A 21,557-nucleotide genomic window follows, 5' to 3' on the forward strand; every position below is an offset into this window, starting at 1 on the left:
AAATGGGCTAGAGCTCCATCATGCTGGAACCACATACGCTGCCGGGGAACATCCTAGAGCAGGTCTGGCAGCACCTCTTGGAGAAACATCCGGTATTTGCCCTCATCAAGGTGTTGCAACAGAGGGTCCTATTAGGTGGTCGCCGATGATTCCTGCCCAAACATTGATGGATAAGAGTCTCTGATGCGCATGTGGATTTACAGACACCCAGACATGTTTATTGTGGCTATTAAATGTACATCTTGTACAAAAGTGCAAGAAAAAACAGTTGCCACAAAATCTGGGCGTGCTGCACTCTGCTGTAGGAGCCAGCGGACGAAGTCTACACAACAAGCATAATTTTCTTCATTCAATGCTTGGACACATTGAAAATGGTATGGGTGCAACCTCTCAACCTTCAGCACCCACCATGTCATGGATTGTGGCAAACCAAGGCTACAGCCCACAGCTCGTGCGCTTGTAGTTGGCTGATCTGCAACCATTTCCAAAATCTTGTCTTCCACACCTGCTGTTCTGCCAGTACTTGTACGACCTGCATCAGACCAAGAAAGGATCCTGTTTCGCATAGCTGGCGATGCAAGTGCGCAAATGTTTTTGGATTGGGCAACCGCCTGTGAGGAAAATGCTCCCCATACATTCGTGCTGCCTCTGTGGTACTTCCATTTGCAGCTCCATAAATGAAATGCACGTCTGCTTTTTCAGTATTACTAAAGTGCGCCACTATCCTGTACATTATAACTGTTAGAACGGTTGTACGCTGGAATAACTTCACAGGGCTGGCATCCACACCCTTTATTCACTGTGATGCAGATTTGCATATGGTTTCTTCTTCCCCAGGTTACTTTTGCATGCATGGTATTCTTTTTCTCCTGATAAATTTCAACAGGAATGCTGTTTTAACGTTTGCGGAGCGGCTGTTTCGAAACACACTAGTGCGTTTGCATTTAATGTTAGACCATGCATTCTTTGATGAAAATTGTTTGTATTGGTATGTACTATCATCTCAAAGTTTTCCCCATCTTTTCTAAATCACCCTGTACAAGACACCTAAACAAGCATTTTTGGTCAGAATATGCACTTGAATACATTGCAATATAGCAAACATGGTAAAAAATAGTTTTTAGGGAGTGCACAACCATATTTCCCTTAAAAAATATCCATATTTCCAACATATTTGCCACGATATGTACTATCAATCATTTGAGGGTGCAGGAGGTTATAATGTGGTAAGCTTCCTCATGGTACAACCTGAGTAAAAAAATTTACCACAAGTCTGTACCCCTTATACTGTTTGGCGATGGTCTTCACACCAATAAAAACCAAACCAATTCAAAAAGGTGCAGGTGCACCAATATATAAACCAAACATTTTTTTAAACTAAAGTTTGTTTTTATTCATGCGTGGATCATCAAGCTCATGCTGCACCAATGAATGATAACCCAGGCACTGATCCAGAGAAATATGGGAGGCAATTTATTGCATAGGTTTGTTTGATTGCTCCACAAAATATGGGATACAGCAAATTTTTCTCTATGTTATTCAGCTCTTGAGAATGGTGATTGTCTCTCTCTATAGATCCTTGCTGCGACAAGCGGTGTAATGACTTGCAGGGCTTCCACTCAAAAAATTTTAAAAAGTACGTAAAAGTAGGACAGTTGGGGTACCCCCTTTAGACAACATAAAAAATCCCTCAAATTTTTTTTTAAATTTAACAAAAAATTCATAGCTCTATTTCAGTATCCTGTAAGATTGACTCGAGCCAAAGCAAAATGACAGAAATGACTTGGTCACAAAAACAATTTTTGGCTAAAATACTAGCAACCACAGATAATTCTTCTCTGTCTCTTCTCCAATATACATATTTTGACAAAAGTTAGCTGTAGTTCGTTAGAGTTTCAACAAAAATGAAATTTCCATAATGTGTGTGTGTGTGTGTGTGTGTGTGTGTGTGTATATATATATATCATTCTTTTTTGGAGTCTTTCACAGTCCAGTCTGTCAATTTTCTTCGACAATGCACAGCAAATTATGAAATTATGAAGACATGTAAGTTTAAGAATGATGCTCTTTCGAGACCACTTTCGATGGGGCTTTGCTGGAAACCGAAGTAAAAATTCAGTGGCAATCCAATTACATGTGGATGGAGAAGATCTTGTTCTGATGGGCTCATACTCATCCCCTTACAAGAACTTATATGAGGCCACATACAAGAAATGAAGAATATAATCATGAACTCGAAACATAGAATTATTATATCTTCTGAATGGAACTTTCATAATAGCCTATAGGGTTATGATAACAGTGAAAGGTCGTCAGATGATTCTAGATCTCATTCTGGCGAAGAATTTAATGTTGCTGAATGGCGATAATAAGACACCCACATATGGCCACAGGGTGCTATGGATGGCCAGACTTAACCCTGACTAACTCCCCAGTATTGGCACAAAATATAGAGTGGTGCATAGGGGAGTAGATGACAGAGTAGCCATTCTTATATCTATGTCTATAAAAACGGTGCAAAATTTGTAAATTAAAAGGTTTGATGAAAATAAGTGAAGGTGAATCGAATGGTTTTACTGCAATGTCCATCTTTTCTTAAAAGGGATTTGTTATTATTAATGTTTTGATAGTTATTTTTAATGTAATTTATTGTATAAGATTTGCATTTTACTGTTCAATGCCAGTGTCATCGTTTTTGACAAATCAAGCACTTTCATTTCTAGCTCTTTGCTGAGCATTGTAAATATTGTTTATGCCTCTGTATGCCCTAAAAATACAGAAGACAATTGAATGCTATTGGGTTGCATCCAAAGGTTTTGTTATGCACAAACTGTTCTTTCACCATACACATACACAAAATATACACCATAATTTTGAATGATGAATGTTTCTGTACAATGAATAGTCCAAGACTGTGAAATAGTAAACACAAAATTATTTTTTCCATCCAGACAGAAGTTATTAAACCTTCAACCTAAGCAAAAGAAAAATAAATGAAATAGTCCACATACACCCCCCCCCCCGCCACAAATAACTTGAAAAACAATACCATTTCTGCTTTGGTAAAATTAATTGCCATCTACTACATTTGTATTATTTGGCAATATATCAATGATTCCTTCCTTAACATAGGCAAAGATAGACGTAAAAGTCTGGGGGGGGGGGGCATGATGTCAATTCATATATATGCATATACATTAGATCAGTAGGCTCCTGCTTTGATGCTAGGGGGGGACTCCCCCTCCCACGTATCTCCGCCCATGTTTCTCAATTAAACTAATTCTGTTGATAAAATTTGGTAAAAAAAAAAAAGTAGGGAAAGTGGGAGCTCTGTGACTGGAAATAAATTATGCATTACCTAGGTTGCACCATGAGGAAGCCTACCACATAGGGAACCCCCTGCACCAGTCAATGATTGATACAACGTATCACAGCAAATAAAAAAATATATATAAATACAATGTCACAACAGACAAAATGCCCAACGAGATGGCTGAGAAAGATATTTATATATATTTTTTTTTGACTTAAGTACTGTTGTGTACTTATTAAAAACCCTCCATCGCCTTTGCTATTGTGATTCAAAGACACATTCTATGATCAGAAATACTTGTGTGTGTTTAGATGTCTTATCACTTCTTGAAGTTTGTCCCATGAATTTAGAATCGCTCTGCATTTAAGCTGTGATTGAAAACTGAAAAAGCAAGTAACATTCTTTCAAATAACAAAATTGATTTAGCTGTTTATGTAATTATTAAAGGAGGAATAATCTGCTCTATGATAAAATCCCACCACTTTCTTTTTTATATTTAGACTCTGTCTTGAACAGTGAATGACTTCCCCTATATGGAGTATATTTGGCTTTTTTTTCTATCTTTTTATTTTCTTGGCACTGAAGAAGAAACTTGATGTAGTTCCGAAATGCATCTAGCTGTTGTTCTCTTTGTATTTTAGGTTTACTGACGTTATGTGTTTGCCTGTGTATATCATCTCACCCAAAACGTTATTTATTTCTAAAAGATCCTATGTATGTTCATTTTTTTATCACCACTCTTTTATGCAAAATAAACAAATTAGACGAGGCTCTACAGTTTTCAGAATGTCTACTTTCAGAAGACATTCTGAAAGGCATAGCAGAGCTGTCCACTCCTAAAATGTTATCCAGTGTTGGTTTGCTGATTCCTCAACTGTCAAGTATCCCTTACTAAAAATTTATGATCTTTCTATATCAGTAAATGTTATTGATTAATATTAAAATTACTAGATAAAGAAGTAACAGCAAAACTGATTTTACAAAATATTACATAAATACAAAACCAAAGCGTTATGAAAACATTCAGTCAGGTAGATAAAAAACATGGATGAAACACATGCACCTGCAAAGCATAGAAAAATTTTCAACTATTTCCACATATTAGCCCGTGAATTTCATAAAATTTGGTCTTTTCCCCCATTCAAACTATTTCTCTTTTACAATGAAACATTTTCATAGCAAAATGAAATCAAATTCAAATATAAACATTATATCAGTAATTAATACTCGCGTTTTATCAGATGTAAATTAATAAGTATTACCTCTCAAAGTAAATGGCGACGAATACAATGAATGACCATTGAATGCGTTTAGACTTTCTTCGATCTTGAGTTGCTGTAATGCTTTCATCATAAACTGTGTATTATTTTTTTGGCCTATAAAGAAAACACTTGAAATATAGACCCTAATAATATAAATACACTCATGTCCATAAATTAAGGATAATGCCAGCTCTGGCAAATAAAGGTTCAGAAACAAAACAAACGTTACTTATTCATAAAGCCCATTTATTAAACAAAAGATAAAGAACAAAAACGATGGTGTATGTATGATACCATTCATAAAAACTATGATTTTTGTTCCATGGAGCAATTGTAAAAAGTATCTCCTTTACAAAAACTTACTATTACATGGTTGGTATGATGGTTAATACATTGTGTGTCTCCCATGCGATGAAATACAGTCCGTACAACGCCTAGGCATGCTGAGTATCAAATTATCGATCTGATCTTGGGGAAGATCACTCCACTCAGCAAGCAATGCTCTCCGAAGTTCCGGTATACATATAGGAGGTGGTTGACGGGCTGAAACTCGTCAGCCAAGCATGTCCCACACATGCTCTATCAGATTCAAGTCAGGTGACAATGCTGGCCATTCCACACGGGTTATATTCTTAGATGAAAGGCATTCGTTTACGATGTTTGCTCGGTGAGGACGGGCGTTGTCATCCATAAACACAAATTCTGCGCCCATGGCACCCCTAAACAAACGTACATGTTGTTCCAGAATGATGCCCCGATAAATTTGGGCTTTCATGGTTCCGGTTTGAACATGCAGATCTGTTCTGGAACCCAGTATAATTCCACCCCAAACGAGCAATGCTGCACCACCGTAACGGTGTCGTTCAATGATGTTGTCTTGGTACACCGTTACGGGTACATGGCGTTCTCCATATGAAGTCCGACGTGAATCAGACTGCAAGCTAAACCTGGACTCATCGAAAAACATCACACAAGCCCACTGTGACTATGTCCACATTGCATGTTCTCTACTCTAGGCTAATCGCTGCCGACAGTGAATTGCCGTGAGCGGAACCCATCTGACAGGCCTGCGAGCATATAGACCAATATCTCCCAAACGTCTGTACACGGTTTGCCTTGAAACTGTGGTACCCGTGGCTGCAGATAGCTGATGAGACAGGTTGGATGCTGTGCTCCGTCTGCTTTTTTTGGCAGTTACTGCCAAATACCGGTCTTCATTCGGCGTTGTAACTCGGGGGCGATCTGTACTGTAACGTCTACTGACATTTCCGTTATCTTGGAATCGTTGCCAAAGCCTAGAGATGACACTTTGGGCAATTCCAAGTTCCTCGGATATTTCCATCTGAGTACGCCCACATTCCAGGCGGCCGATAATTCTACCACGTAACAAATCATCCACATGCGTCCTCTGTGTCATAACTATTCGCTTATGGCACTGAGCGCCTTACAGAACTCTTGTGAACAATTTCACTTCTTTGCCACCATTCCTTCCTTTGCCACCCTCTTACACTCTCGTCATTGTGACGTACTATCGGCATCATCTGGTGTCTTCCTGAAATTTGCATATCATTCTTGCAGATGTGTGTGATAATTCTACAGGTGAAATTTTTACTTTAGATTTAGATTTCCGTGTGATTCTGAATTATCCTTAATTTATGGATATGAGTGTAGAAATGCTAAAACTCACCATTGTTAATTTACTGAAAGGATTCTACATAGTTTTTTTTTTAAATTTCAAATGATTCTGAATTTAATTGAAAAATATTAAAACTAGATTTAAAAAAAAAAAAAACAAGCAGTTAAAAACTAAACAGAATAAGAGTTCATTAATACAAAGCCACAATGCAAAGCTTTGGCTCACTTCATACAAGTTGTGGAGAAGTGATAAATTGGTAATTATGTATAATTGCCGATAGCCTTGGAAGTTTGATGAATTTCATAACTTTTACAGGCAACAATGCATAACTCCCAAATTAAGTTGGCAAGTTTGGAAACTATAGAAAAATTTATTAATCTTGTGAGCGAATATATGTGATTACCTAATGAAGTTAGTTTGATGAATATCACTGATTATTTTTTTTCTAAAGTGTCAGTTGAAATTTGAGTTCTATAGAAAAATATAAAATTGTTATTGGCAGTCTGTTCCCTCCATACTTTAATTTTAATGTATGTAAAACGCCAATATTATAGAAGTGATAAATGTTATGGATTATTGTCTAATAACTAGTAACATTCAACCACCACCCAGTTATGCAGAATCCGTTGCTTTCTCCAGGTCTTGTGAAATATAACTTCTCATATTAGCTATTTGGGCTGAAATGAAATTTCTAAGATATCTTGTAAAGTTCTGGGGCCTTCTTTGAGTGGCGAGATAATTTCTTGTCATAGTCAGAGTTGTCGTTTTTATAGACATATGGATATAAGAATGGCTACTCTCATCTACTTCCCTACGCACCACTCTATATTTTAAGCCAACACTGGGGAGTTAGTCAGGGTTAAGTATGGCCATCCATAGCACCCTGTGGCCATATGTGGGTGCCTTATTATCGCCATTCAGCAACATTAAATTCTTCGCCAGAATGAGATCTAGAATCATCTGATCTCTTTCATTGTTATCACCCTATAGGCTATTATGACCGTTCCATTCAGAAGATATAATAATTCTATGCTTCGAGTTCATGATTATATCCTCCATTTCTTGTATGTGACCTCATATAAGTTCTTGTAAGGGGATGAGTATGAGCCCATCAGAACAAGATCTTCTCCATCTACATATAATTGGATTGCCAATGAATTTACTTTGGTTTCCAGCAAAGCCCCATGGAAATACAGCTATTCCTAACTGCTGCGTTTTGCTATTATGTGATAACCACCATGGCCAACTTGTTGGAAGACCCTTTAGCTCATAGGCATGCTTCGTGCACCAAACCCATGGTTCTTGTATCATAACATCTACATTTTGATCATTTGCTGTTACTTTGAGTAGGTAGCTTGCTGCCTTAGCTCGATCAAGATTTGAGTGATATTGATGCCCATTATATTCAACTTGGTGATGACTTAGGCAAGCAGGATCATTAATGTTATTGTATAGGTCGTAGTCAGTGTGCATTGCAATGTTATTCATGATACAATTCACATATTCTTGGTTATGGTGACAGGGACTTTACTATGGGATAGTTAAGGCCATTGTCCTTGTCTACGCTATCATAACAATATCAATGATTCTTTGATGGCTTGGTTTTTGCCATAGTTCTACTAACACGGTGACTCTCGCTTTGAGGTTTGTTGGATAATGACCTTCGACTACTGGTGAGAGTATCATTCAACCTAATGAATGATTTGTTATTGTATACTACTTCATTCATTAAATGTCACTTGTTTGTGGCTCAATTATTCTACGACAGTATATTCATCACCACGACTAGGGAACCAAGAGTTACTTCGTTCACTGCATGGACTTGCGTTTGGCTGTTTCTTCACTATACGTTACTTTATCACTAGATGTCGCTTGTTTGCTTGTTGTGGCATCTAAAAAATGTGATGTCCTTCCGTCGTGGGTATTGGAGCCCTTGCAATCCTTCTCCTTGATAGATCTTGATGTAGCATTTGCATATGAGAACCGATGTAAGGGGGACTACACTCAATAACTTTGAATGTTTCTAGTGTTCACATGTCGCAACTGTATCAGTTCCAGATTTGAGATTGCTTATTTATACAAGCAGACTCGTTAGTGGTGCACTTAGAAACCAAATCATTCCTTTTCACAAAGACTTAGTAGATTTTTCTCCCCTGTCCAGTGCGGAACGGGATGGTCACCATCGTCACCACCATTAATAGCAGGTATTGGGTTAAGTAGATTATTAGAGGTACTCTGCTGTGAGTGAGGGCAGGATCATTTTACAAATGAGTATCTCCCTATGCACGGCTATTTCTGATGTTGAGAGACTCAGAGTTTGAAGGACTTTTTTCCCTCACCATCCGATTATGTTCATATGCAGAGTATCGAGATCAGTAGATGATAGTGTTGTGTCTGTAGTAATTCTTGGAAACGAGATCGATTCCTCATTATGTGATAATGTGAAAGCCTTTCCTTCCGAAAGACTAATGCCCAGGTCTGAAAAGTCCAAGACTGACCTATTACCCAAAAGCCTCACGGGTGGTATTTTGAAACGTGCCGTTGTTTGTGATGCTCTGGTGATGAGGGAGAAGTTTTCTCCTGTTCAATTTAATGTATTTGCAAAAGCCAGGGGGACGGCCACAACCACCCCAAATGACGGGTCCGATCCCAGATCTTTTTGCTGAATTTTACATATAGGGACCCAATATTTGCGCTCCTCAACTAGGATGGTGTCATGCTGAGGCGTCACTAGTTTTTCACTAACCTTGTAAGAGGCCGATATCGAATAATGCAAAGTTCATTCATGCAGTATCGTCAGATCCAAGACATGTAGTCATCTCGAGAAAACCTCTTGAATATGAAGTTAGGCTCATTATATGATGCATTTAGGCTTGACGATAAAAAGTGATTTCAATAGAAATTTAGCCTTTTGTTCACAATACATCACTGAAATCAGTATTTGTAAAAGTAGATATTCAACAAAAATTCTGAATTGGTGGTTACAGATTTTGGCAACAAGTTTTGTACAAAAAATCCTATAAGGTGACTACCTCTGTCTACAAGTATACAATCGAATTATCACCAAAACCTACTAAAATTGCTTTGACAAACAGATTTCAGCTATGTATTGTGAACAAACGACTAAATTTCTCCTGAACTAGATAACCAATTTGGTTTATTCTAGATTCTTTTGAAAGCTATTGGAATGGTCAAGTTTTTAGCAAATTTGACCGAATGTAGCTAGAAGGGTGTTTGCGGAATTGGCAATCAAAAATTTTGGCAACAATTTGATTATGAACTTTGCCTATCTTTCAGCGCTTGTAGCTCGCCGTTAAATCCAGAATATTTCAAGGAAATTAGAGTGACCTTGTAGGATTTTTTCTGCGCTTTTCCAAATACGTGCTTGGTTTGTGTGTAGGTCTCTCAGAAACTTAACAAATCCAGATTTTTTTCACACTTTTTCCCCCATAATCAATTATCCACTATAACTCAAAAACAGTTTGTAATAGGACAGGGTTAGTGGGATGATGATCCACTTAGGCTCGTCTATCACCCCCTCTCGCTTGAGAATAGGTTGGATTCACTCTGTATAATCATGTGCTTGCTTTCAATGAACACTTTAATTGCTCAATTTTATAAGTGGACTTGAAACATTAGTCTTTAACTTACAAAAAAGAGTATTTAAAAAATACTCAAATATGCACCCAAAAACTTTAAATCAGCATCATCGAGCACTTTTTTGCATTTGATAGTACAACTGCATCTGATTGTACTTCAAATAATTATTTTAATTGCAGCATAGATTTCAAAATTTACCTTCTGAAATTTGTGTTGAATTAAGGATGTTATCATTATTGAGCCAGGATACTTCTTCTGGAGAGTTCCACAAAGAGCCTGTTATAAATAAATAAATGTTTACACATATAGAAAAAATTTTATGCCACACAGACTGAATATTTAATGGAAACATTTTATTCAATGATTCCACAGTGAATTACTAGTGTTTCTCTCTTCTTTTAACGAACTTGAAAGTACATAATCTCAATTGGAATAGATTATAATATGAATTTTGATAATTTCATCATTATAGGTAATATAGATGCAATAACCAAAACAGGCAAAATGCCCAAAAGGTAACTGAAAAAGATACCCGTAAAATATATGGATGTCAAATACAGGGTGTTTCAAAAAGAATCATCTGATTTAAAAAAATAAATATTCAGCTTTTAATCCATTTTGATCAAATAATGCATAGGTAGAAAGAGGAAAATCTTGAGTTTCACGCAGTTGCCCACAGGTAGCGGTGACGCTCTTCCTTCAGCCGCCACTTCAGTGATTAGCAAGATGGCAACTGCACAACAGAAATTGTTTTGTGTTCTGAGCTTCGAGAAGTGCGAGTCTGTAACAACTGTTCATCACGCTTTTTGTCGACAATACCCTGGTGTTGAACTTTCTACTGCTCGAACGCATTGGGCGATGGTATAAACATATCAAAGACACAGGTTGTCTGTGGAAAGGGAAATCCTTTGGCTGTCCCTGCATGTCAAATGAAGTGAGTTTTGCACGCAGTCCACAGAAATCCACTCGCAGTGGATGCAAACATGCTCGTAAAAGTTTGGGACAAATTTGGGACTACCATATAGACATATACCATGCATCGCAAGGTGGGCATATTGAGCACTTCTAATTTGGTTTGTAAAAAACTTTGATTAGTCATGTAATATAGAATTAATCTTAAGTTTTCAATATTTTTCATAATATACACATTTCAAATTGGGTGATTCTTTTCTAAAAAAAACACCCTGTATATCTAAAATACCACCACCCAAAATAATAGCAATTATCATTAAAAAAACTAAAAATTATGTAAAAATATAATACACTGCCCATAAAAATCATGATTTTTACAGATGTGGTATAGATAGCTTCTCGATTTATTCTAATATGAATATCGTATTTCTTTTCAAACAATTTTGGTAGAATTCATGACACCCCAGAATAAGTTACTCTACTTAGGCCAGTATTACACTATAAAAGTTTGATAAAATCCCTTTTATAAAACTTGAAAAATCTAACCAATAAGGTTATTGACTACATTTTGGAAAATGTAACCGTTGACCTTATTGGCTGCATTTTTCAAGTTTTATAATAGGACTTTTATCAAACTTTTATAGTGTAATACCGGCCTTAGTCATAACCCTGTTACAGAAAAATTCCCTGCCACACCACAACCCAGAGTTGTCCCTTACCAATGGATACAGGTGCCCCATTGTCAAAGCACTCGATTGATTCAATGTTATCACTCTCCAACACCTATGTTCTCTTCCAATGTAAACATATTTGAAAAATGAAGTAAGTCTCTATAGCTAAGCCCTGTGAGCCAACAAGAACATGTCATAGCTGCCAACTTTTGAAAATGAAAATTCGGGAGATTTTCGCGCAAACCCGTATTTTATGCTAAGACCACTCCCTAATAAATACAATAGGGATTTTTCCAATTAAAATAGGGATTTTCCAAACATAAAAGTTAGAGCGTAGGGAATAAAATCCCTACTCAAAAACTGAAGTCAAATTAAAATAGGGATTTTACACACATGGAAGTTAAACCCTTGGGAATAAAATTCCTACGCGAAAAACAAGTGAAATTGGAGGCCAAAACTTCAATGATGTAAAAATAAATATTGTGTTCAATCAGAAACGCTGTGAACAAACATTCTGCGCGAATGACCCCAAAATCATCGGAAGATGAAGGAAAGAACCGTCAATTTTTGAAGAGCACCGATTTTTTGTGACACTTGCTTGATTTTTTTTTTCATTTCACGAGTGATGATGGCAGTCTTTCCATGCCCGATCTTTATGTCCGTAACACAACTTGTACAAAAAGGAAAAGTCGGCCCTCTTCTGGAACGTTTGATGAAAGGAAATTCATCAGAATAAGTATCTTTAAAATTGATTAAATATATTTTTGCTTATCAGTATTCATGCTTTGTTATATCGCACGTACGTAACTCCAACAAAAGAAATTTTGACCATATGAGCGTCACTATAATCTTTAATTATTATCCAGGACTATTGGCTGCTAAGCCATTCCCCTGCACGATAAGACAAAGAACTTTCTTGTTACCATCAGAGGGTTTGTAAAACTTCCTTAAAAAGGGGATTTCCCCATTTACGACGTGTGACATCATTTCGAAAGGGAAAAAAAGAGGCCTCATGCAGAGACGGCCCTGCTTCATGCCCCACAAGAAATTCCTTAGGGATTGTTTTCATAAGCGGGGTTTTTTTTTAATGAAGTAGGAAATTTTTAGGGATTTTTGTGATTTTCGTAAAAATTCGGGAGATTTAAGAACTTTTCGGGAGGTCGAGCGATGAAGCTAAAATTCGGGAGATTCCCGAAAAATTCGGGAGACTTGGCAGCTATGACATGTGAGAACATGCTTAATCCAGGACAGAATGAACTAAACCCTGGAAAAAGTGAAAAGATCACTTTAGGAGGACGTGAAAAGACCTTTTTAAGAATGAAACCAAGCACACTTGTTCTAATTAAGTATTATAGCACATGATTTAGCATCAATGTATTTTAAATTTATGAAAATCAAACTTTCACTTGCACAAATAAAATTAAATGCTAATAAAATCTATTTTTGAATATGGTCAAAAACTAAATTAAAAACAAAAACTTTAATAATGAGATTTTAGTTTAATTTCACTTATAATGCCGTCTCCAATAACTAACTGAAATATATAAAATGATTTATTCACTTTCGTAAAAGTTTTGAACATTTCAATTTACACAATATTTACAAAACTATAAAACATTTACATTACTTTTAACATTAAAATTTTTCGTCACAAATGCTTCAAGTATGGGTAATATTAAAGCACTAGGAACAAAAATTTACAGAGGTTTTTTTAATGGAATCAAACCTGTCTAAAACCAGATCATGTTATCAAAACTATTGTTAATATGATTTCAAAACTGAAAAGGTTAAGAAGAGGGCAGGGAGAGCTTTGTAAACAAAATTGATCATGAATCATTTTTGACGCACCACGGTCATTTTCTGCACACAAGGACTAATTAGACTAGGACCTACAAATTATTGCCAATTCCGAACGGCAGACTTTGTTTTTATATTCAGAAAGGTTGGTGCGCTAACCCCTTCATGGGGGACTCCCTGCAGTAGCAATTTTTTGTGGTCATGTCCCCGTTTCTGCTGTACCCATGTCAGGAAAGTTTTCTGACAAGGACGAACCAGGTATCGAACTCTCGACACCTCTAAACATTCTTTGGTACTTTAGGCGAGTATCTTAGCGACCTGAGCTATCACGCCCAAACAAAACTGACCAAGACAAAATATTCAATACAAATACGAAATCAGAAGTCACAACAGGCAAATCGCCCAACAAGGTGATTGGAAAAAATAATGAAACAACAAAAAGAAATAACTGGGAAAAAAGCACATAATATGATTGCCATAGCCTATATACAGCTACCCAGTATCATTAATCTAGAAAAAGTAAACAACTAAATTATCTGCCCATAAAAAAATATGGTTGTCATTCATTAAATATGGATAGCTTCTTGAGATTACCCCATCCAGTTTATCATATTTATTTTATCATGGGAGAATCTACGACACCAGAAGGTGAGCTATGCCATTCATTTAAAGCTTTGTTGGAAAAAGCTCCCTGCAACACAACAATCTAAAAATATCCCTAACCAACTGAAACTGGTGAACCTAAGACAAAGCAGTTAAATGACAGTGTAAAAATATTTCATGACTACTCATATCAATTCCATGGAAAATCTTAAATACTTCAATCATATCTCTATGACGCCTATGTTATTCCAAAGAAACACTCAGTGAATGATGTTTCTTCCCATAACCCAAGCCTTGCATGCCTATTAGTACTCTAGTGGCTCTTCTTCTGAAGATAGGGTATCCAAAATTGGATAGCCTGAGAAAAACGGAAGGATGGCTCTAGAACGCAAGACCTTTTTAAGAATCAAGCTGAGCATTCTATTTGCTTTTTTGACTGGGCAATAGACCAGAGTTGTGCTCAGTTTGAATGAATTATTTTTGACCAACATGGAACAATGTTCAGAATACCTAAGCTGCTCATCAAAGAGAATTCTCAAATAAGTGATTCTAGATATATATGCTTCCGAAATAGTTTTACCATTTAGCTTTTACATGAAATGTGAGAAATGTGAAAAATGTTTGAACCAAAATGAGCAACCATGCACTTGTCTATACTGAAAGTCCTGTTCCATTCATTTGCCCATACTGCAATCCTATTCATGTCGGTCTGGACCAACTGCCTACTTCTTTGATTCCCATTAATTCAATGTCATTTGCAAATTTGATAACAATCCCATCAATACCCTGATCGATTTTATCGATAAAAAGTGAAAAGAGCATGGGACCAAGGACACTTCCTTGAGGGACTCTGCTTGTGACACCTGTCCAATCAGAAAGCTCTTCATTGACCATAACCTGCTGCAACCTATCCTGCAACAATGATTCTATCTAATTAACCAAGTTGCCCCCTAATGCCAATATCTTGTAAAAATGCTTAGAGTTTACCACATTCGACCCGATTGAATGCCTTTTAGGAAATCAAGATAATGACATTTTTAGCCCTACTCACAAGATTATAGAAGCAAAGGAGGTTGGTTACACATGACTTGCCCTTCTTGAGCCCATGCCGAATTTTCCACCAAAACATTATCCACCATCCACTTCACCCCAGTGGCCTTTTAACAATAATTTCCAGTATTTTAGAGAGGGAGTTTGCCAAACTCACCGGGTGATGGTTTCCCTACTACCCTTTTTAAAGTTAGGGAATATATTAGCAAGTTTCCAATCCTTCGGGACAATACCCTCAGCAACACTACTCCTGTAAATCTATGCAACTGCCAATAACAGTTGATTAGCAGATTCCCAAGGACCCTGGGGTAAATATCTTCCGGTCCTCATGCTTTGCTAGCAGATAAATTCTCAAGAAGCTGTACGACTTCATCTTCAACTTGAATTTCATTGAGTTCTTTATCAATCCAAGGTTCACCCCAACTTGACACATCACCCTCTTTGTTAGAAACTGACAAGAAAAAATCATTAAATACCCTACACCATGGGTTTCCAACTGGGGTTCTGTGACAGCTTTCTTGGTGTTCCACACTACCAAACACCATGGTACCCTCAAAAATCCCAAAACCCGGAGAGCCTTTAAAGAACACACACTTCCTTGTTACTAAATACTTGTAATGCTATTCTTAATTTTGAATTTTTAACGAGATAGTGTTGTTTAAAAACAATCAAACTACTAAATAATTTATAAACAGTAACATTACATTTTTTCACATCAAATTTCCAAGCCAGAAGTTTATGAATGCCATTATCAGAAAATTGCAAGTATCAAAAACGATGGTCTTAATGGAAATTTTTTATCCACTAGAAGTGAGGATTCTTGAATTGCAGAATTTATGTGTACTTCATGGGACATCCAAGGCCTTCACACAAGTCCCACCTGGGCATGGCAGAGGGACCTCGTTAACACAGGTGCTTTCATAACATCTAGCACAATGATTTATGACAAATATGTAAATAAAAGAAAAGGTGCATAAGCCCTTTTTCATTTTGCCCTGGAACTACGATACTGTTGAGATGGCAGAAGGGGGACTACTCTTTTTTGGATAAATATTCAAAAAATTTGAGTTTCGTAAAATAGCCTCATTATCATCAAGGGTTCTCTGAAAAGTTTTACATTAGAAACCCCTGCCCTACACGTTTTTGTTGCCGTCTACCCAAGATCCTGCAATGGATAGTGGACCGATAGATATCTTGCCTCCATTATTAACATACCTGAAAAATTGTTTTGAATCAGTACCAATATTATCTGCTAATCTACATTCAACTTCTTTCTTGCTATCTTTATAATCACTTTCAACTTTCTTCTTTTATTACTATATGCAGCTAAATCTAGGCTTCCATTCACCAATTGTCTAAATGCCCTTTTCTTTTCAAGATAAAGATTAAGAGCAATAACAGTGAACCAGAGGTGGGGGTGTGATGAACAAAACATTCTTTTACAAACAAAAGGTATGAAGTCACTCAAAACAGAGGGAAGTTTCTCTGAAAACTCACAATTGGCACTCCAACTGATTCTAACTGGTCTTTGAAAGTATCCTATATAAAATGTTTCTCTTAATAGTCCAAAGTTGATTTTACGAAAACAAGAAACCATTCTTTTGTTATCCGCTTTACCCAAACAAAAGTTACAGACAAAGCTAACACAATGATCACTAGAAGGAAATCTCTCCCCCACTCACCACAACATTTTTAATAAGATTGTCATAATTACTAAGAATCAAATACAAAATAGAGGTACCCCAGGTAGATTCTGAAACCTGTTGATACAAAAAATTATCAAGAACTCTATATTAAGAAAATCTTGTATTGATCTCCAGCCAAAAGATCCTCCCAATCAATAACCAGATGATTAAGTCCCTTAAAATTACAACCCTCTTACACATATAAGGAAATTTCATTATGTAGTTTGGAAATGTAATTAGGATCCCTATTTGGGGGGGGGGGGACGTTATAACATACCCCAACAATATTACAGTGCTTTTTGTTTTCAAGTTCCATCCATGTAATTTTAATGTCACTAATCTGTATGCTACTCTCTAGCATGCAAGCGTGATTTACCATATCAATACTTCCTCTTCCCCCCCCCCCTGCTACCTGCCCTATTTCTGAAAAAATATACTATCCAGATATCTGCAAAAAGATTTCTCCCCATTGTTTGCCCAAATTTCAGTAATGGCTATAAGATGTGGGTCCTCCACAGCAATCATAGTTTCCAAAGTCTTTATTTCCCAAACTAGCATTTATTAGAACACATTTTAATTTGCTCCATGATGGATGGATTCTCAATTAGCATTACAAATCAGTATTGCAAGTTCCTAGTTTTACTCTTATCATTTTTGCTGATCATCCAACATTTCCTTCTAACTGGTCTGGGAGTAAAAAACTCTACCTCACCCTGTCCTTTTACACCTCCCAGACACCATTTATTCAGGTAAACCACATGAAAAAAATAAATCAACCAATAATCTGAATACATAAATGAGCTTTCAAATCTGATGTATATTAACTTTTAAACAAAAAATTACCATTTGGCAAATGACCTTTCTGTAAATTTTGAGTACCACAAGCAACGTTAGGAAACATTCCTTGGAATGTATCTTGATATTCTTCAAGCTCTTTCATTTGGAGGAGCGCTTTCAGCTGAAATGGTGATAATTATTGCATATTTTCAGTCTTACTTATGCCTTTAATGCACTGCATTCATCATAAAATGTTCAAAGAACTCTTGTTTGAGTGAATTTAAGCTAGCATATCAAAACTAAGCCTTAGAATGACTGTTATAATTAATTCACTCACTCTAGAATTCATATCAGAAGAATAGTCATTGAATTCTTTACAGTAGCCTGAAATGGTGTTTTGAGATGAATGGTGAAACACATGAGGCACAGTGTCCATTGAACTTTGTTTTTTTTCATTGAATAACCTGTTATTGTAAGCTGAAAATTTGAAAAAATATCATGATTTGATTGTATCATGAAATTCAAGATACATGTTACTTTGAATTTGATACATCATAAAAAAAAATAAAGTTAGCCAGACACTATATGGAAAATATATTTGATTGGAATTTGAAGAGGTTTTGGATGACATTTGAAGTTGATGACTTCAAAAGATGTTAAAACATCATGGCATGACATTAATTCATTCAATCAACAAATTTTATACTGATAAAGAGAAGCAATAACACTGAATAATACTGTTCAATTAAACACCAGATCATATTAAAACAAGATGACTTTAGATTTGGAAAACATTTTAAATGATTAAAGGATGAAAAATTAAATTACTTCCACTTATTACTTTTTATGGAAGTTTGCAAAAAGAATGAGCATTGGAAACTGTAGCATAAATTATTCAGGACTTTCAATTCAAATTTCATTCTTATGCAGAGTTAAAAAGTGGTTTGACGAAATTTGAAATGGACAATTTTAACCTGCATGAACCACTAGCTGTCCACCATTGATGGGGACAAAATAAATGTCTAAGTGGAAATTAACTAGATCGAAACTGGGGCAATTGCAGAGGCTAAACATTGATAATTCAACCGCACGGTCATTTAAAATAAGCTTGGAATATCTCCTGAACCAAATAATTCACATACAAAGTTTGTCTGAAAAAGACCCGACCATAATTTTCCTTGCATAAACCAATGAAGCTAGGGAGGTGATTTTTGTGCATGCATGTAGGCAATCTTAATGCCCATGCTTGAATTTTTTCCTGCCTGCAGAAACTGCAGTCACTCTCTCCCTACATGACTTCATAACGCTTCTGGCTGTTCCACAAGCTGAAAATACACCTGAAAAGAGTCAGATTTCAGTCTAAGACATTACTGCTGTGGTCATAATGTGGTTGAGTGGTCATAGTGACAGACTCACATCGTGAAAACCCGTGTTCGACCCACACTGTTGCCACAGTGGTGGTTGGCTGAAATTGGTTTTCTGTGGTTCTCAACTTTGAGGTGCGGATGTGAGTCGATCTGCTTGTTAAAAAGTCTTGCCACAGAGAGCAACAGGCCTACAATGTAGAAACCAAATATTCTATCATTATGAGATGTGCCAACTTTTGGAATCCAGAAATCTGGAGATTCCCGCGAGTAGGGCCCTAAACCCAGCCCCTAACACCATAAACAGCGGCAATATAAACAATTTGGTGGAACTGAAAAACGTGATACACCGACATGTCTAACATTCCTCCTTATTTGCTAAGAGCTACTGTTGAGAACACAGTAATGCGATTTAATTTGCTATCAGAAAATGCTGGATGCCACATTGAACATGCTTTATAACACATTTTAGAAATGATTAAACACATTTTAAACTGATGTCTTCATGTGTTATTTCATTTAACAATATTGTGTACAGTGCCATTCCCCACTGGCAGCAAGTTTTTGATTTTTTTTTTTTTGCGGAAAATTAAATCCCATGACATGTAAACTACACTGCTGGCCACCCAAATTGCAACACCAAGAAAGACAAGAGATATCGCAACAATATTTATTTTGTAGATAACATGTTGACCAAACATCAAATGATTAAATTTATAGACTTCTGTGAAGTGTGGTTCCTGCCAAAATCAGTAGCCAGAGTAGCCGCCATTGTTGGAGATCACCGCTGCCACACGCCTCAGCATTGATTCAAAGAGACTTTGGATGTGTTCTTGGGGTACAGCAGACCAAGCAGCTTCCACGCGTTCCCAAAGTTGATCTGGTGTGGCAGCTGGGGATGTAATCTGGGTCAATCGTTGAGCAACCATGGACCGCATGTTTTCTATCGGCGAAAGATCCGGAGAGCGAGCTGGCCAGGGAAGCAATTCAATCTGGCGATTGACGAAGAACCTTTGGACAATGCGTGCCACGTGTGGTCGCGCATTATCCTGTTGAAATATGGCTGTGGGCAAGCCCTGAAGGTAAGGAAGGGCAACTGGCTCCAACACCTCGGAGATGTAGCGCTGGCTTTTTAAAGTACCGGCAATGCGTACTAGAGGAGTGCGAGAGTGATATCCAATACGTCTGTGGTTCTGCGTCAAGGGTAGACGAAGCAATGGACGTCTTGCGGACAGACCACTCTGCTGTAAACGGCGTCGAATGGTACGTGCAGACACTGGATGATGCAGTACCGACTGAATGTGCTGTGCTATGGTTCGTGATGTGGCTGAGCGATCCGTCACTGCCATACGCCTGTCATCACGTGAAGTGGTGCACTGAGGTGGATGCGATCGAACACGTCGGTCCGTCGTACCCTCCTGCATCCAACGATCACATATCCGCATTACAGTTGTTTGGTTTCGTCCAACACGACTACCGATTTCCCTGAAAGATAATCCACAATCTCGGTAGGCCACTATCCTTCCTCTGTCGAACTAGGATACTTGATCAAAAGATGATCGCTGTTTTCTACGAGGCGTAATTGATCGTTTTTTTTGAAAAAACCACAAGAAAAACACAATTGCCGTACTTCAAATCGTCGAAATCTCCAAGTCTTAAATAGCGCTTTGAAGTGGCGCCACAGGCGCGCGTGATGTGCGTCTGCGCTGAAATTCTAATCATTTGCATATCTCACCTCCGCTAATGCATGTTGTAAATTTCATATTATTTGCATGCTTCCTTCAGGGTGTTGCATTTACGGTGGCCAGCAGTGTATTACCAAGTTTCATAACATTTTCTCCAGTGGTTTTCCTTTTATGGCCATTTCAAAGTGGAAAGTGAATTTTAAAGACCCTGTATAAGGCTGCTGATGAAGTAGAGCTCTGGTGGTATCACATATCATGTGGTGTACAATCAATCTGTTATTGTGTTTGTCGCATGATTGTTAATAGAATACAATAAGTTATATAGGGATGTCAACTAAGACCATCCTCTGATAAATGCTAAGTAAACAGTCACGTTGTTGCCAGCTTGCTTAAATGCAATCACCAAGACATTTTTTTATGGCTACTCGATGGAAGCAACATCTTCAACCAAGTAGGTAGGTTCCGCAAACTACAGTGTTTTCCCCTACAGCAACAGTAGTCACTAATGCCATGACATTGTGAAAACTCAGGGAAAATCTAAAAAATTTCTATCTAAAAATTTTTTCCAAATCTAATTCTTTGCTAAAATCCAGAGAGTTGGAAAAAGGGCTAAAAATCTGGATTCTCCGTCCTAAATCTGGAAAATTGGCTGGTCTGCATTATGCTTCACTTCTGAAATATAGATGGCAGCACTGAAAAATCAGAAACACTACACATGCACTCAGACTTAGTTACACTCACTTCCGGCACGATTCACTTGGTAGTAAATTGCCCATGGTGATAGACTTTCTTTCAAACTGAACACGACTCCAGTCTAAGACATCAAGAAGACATCATGCAGAATGCGATGGTCCATCATCTCAAAAGAGACATTCCAGCACTGCGTCCAACAGTGGCAGAACTGTTTAGAGAAGTGTGTGGCAGCTCAAGAGGACTCTTTGAAGGAGATTGATGTAAGATTGTTATATTTGATCTATGTTGCAGGAAATGTTTGTTTACACTAAAGCCCCTCTTGCAGCCTGCATTTCCATGTGGGCAACACATAATAAATAATGAGACTTTGAGGAGCAAAAGCAAAATTTTGAACTTTGCACTTCCATCCAAGTTTTCCAGATCAAATATAGATCCCCAATACTTATCTAACCTTTGATAACTCACCTGTATATCTTCACACTGCAGAGAAATCCGTTCATCCAATAGAA

The 21,557-nt window shown here is 37.2% G+C and overlaps 1 protein-coding gene across 3 annotated transcripts in view; it reads right to left on the reverse strand.

Moving 5' to 3' along the window:
* Positions 1–21,557, reverse strand: part of LOC149065720 (uncharacterized) — a 79,779-nt gene that overhangs the window by 9,649 nt on the left and 48,573 nt on the right. For all 3 annotated transcript variants that reach the window (XM_089253738.1, XM_089253737.1, XM_089253739.1), the window contains exons 15-18: positions 17,644–17,783; positions 17,373–17,487; positions 10,010–10,087; positions 4,576–4,689 (exon numbers count right to left, since the gene is read on the reverse strand). In XM_089253738.1, the coding sequence (XP_089109864.1) occupies positions 4,576–4,689; positions 10,010–10,087; positions 17,373–17,487; positions 17,644–17,783 (447 nt within the window). The remainder of the gene's footprint in view (positions 1–4,575; positions 4,690–10,009; positions 10,088–17,372; positions 17,488–17,643; positions 17,784–21,557) is intronic.

The sequence above is a fragment of the Pholcus phalangioides genome, unplaced genomic scaffold (assembly GCF_987345545.1).
Source record: "Pholcus phalangioides strain wild (caught in Gottingen) unplaced genomic scaffold, Ppha-v1.0 ptg000039l_1, whole genome shotgun sequence".
Taxonomy (NCBI): Eukaryota; Metazoa; Arthropoda; class Arachnida; order Araneae; family Pholcidae; genus Pholcus; species Pholcus phalangioides.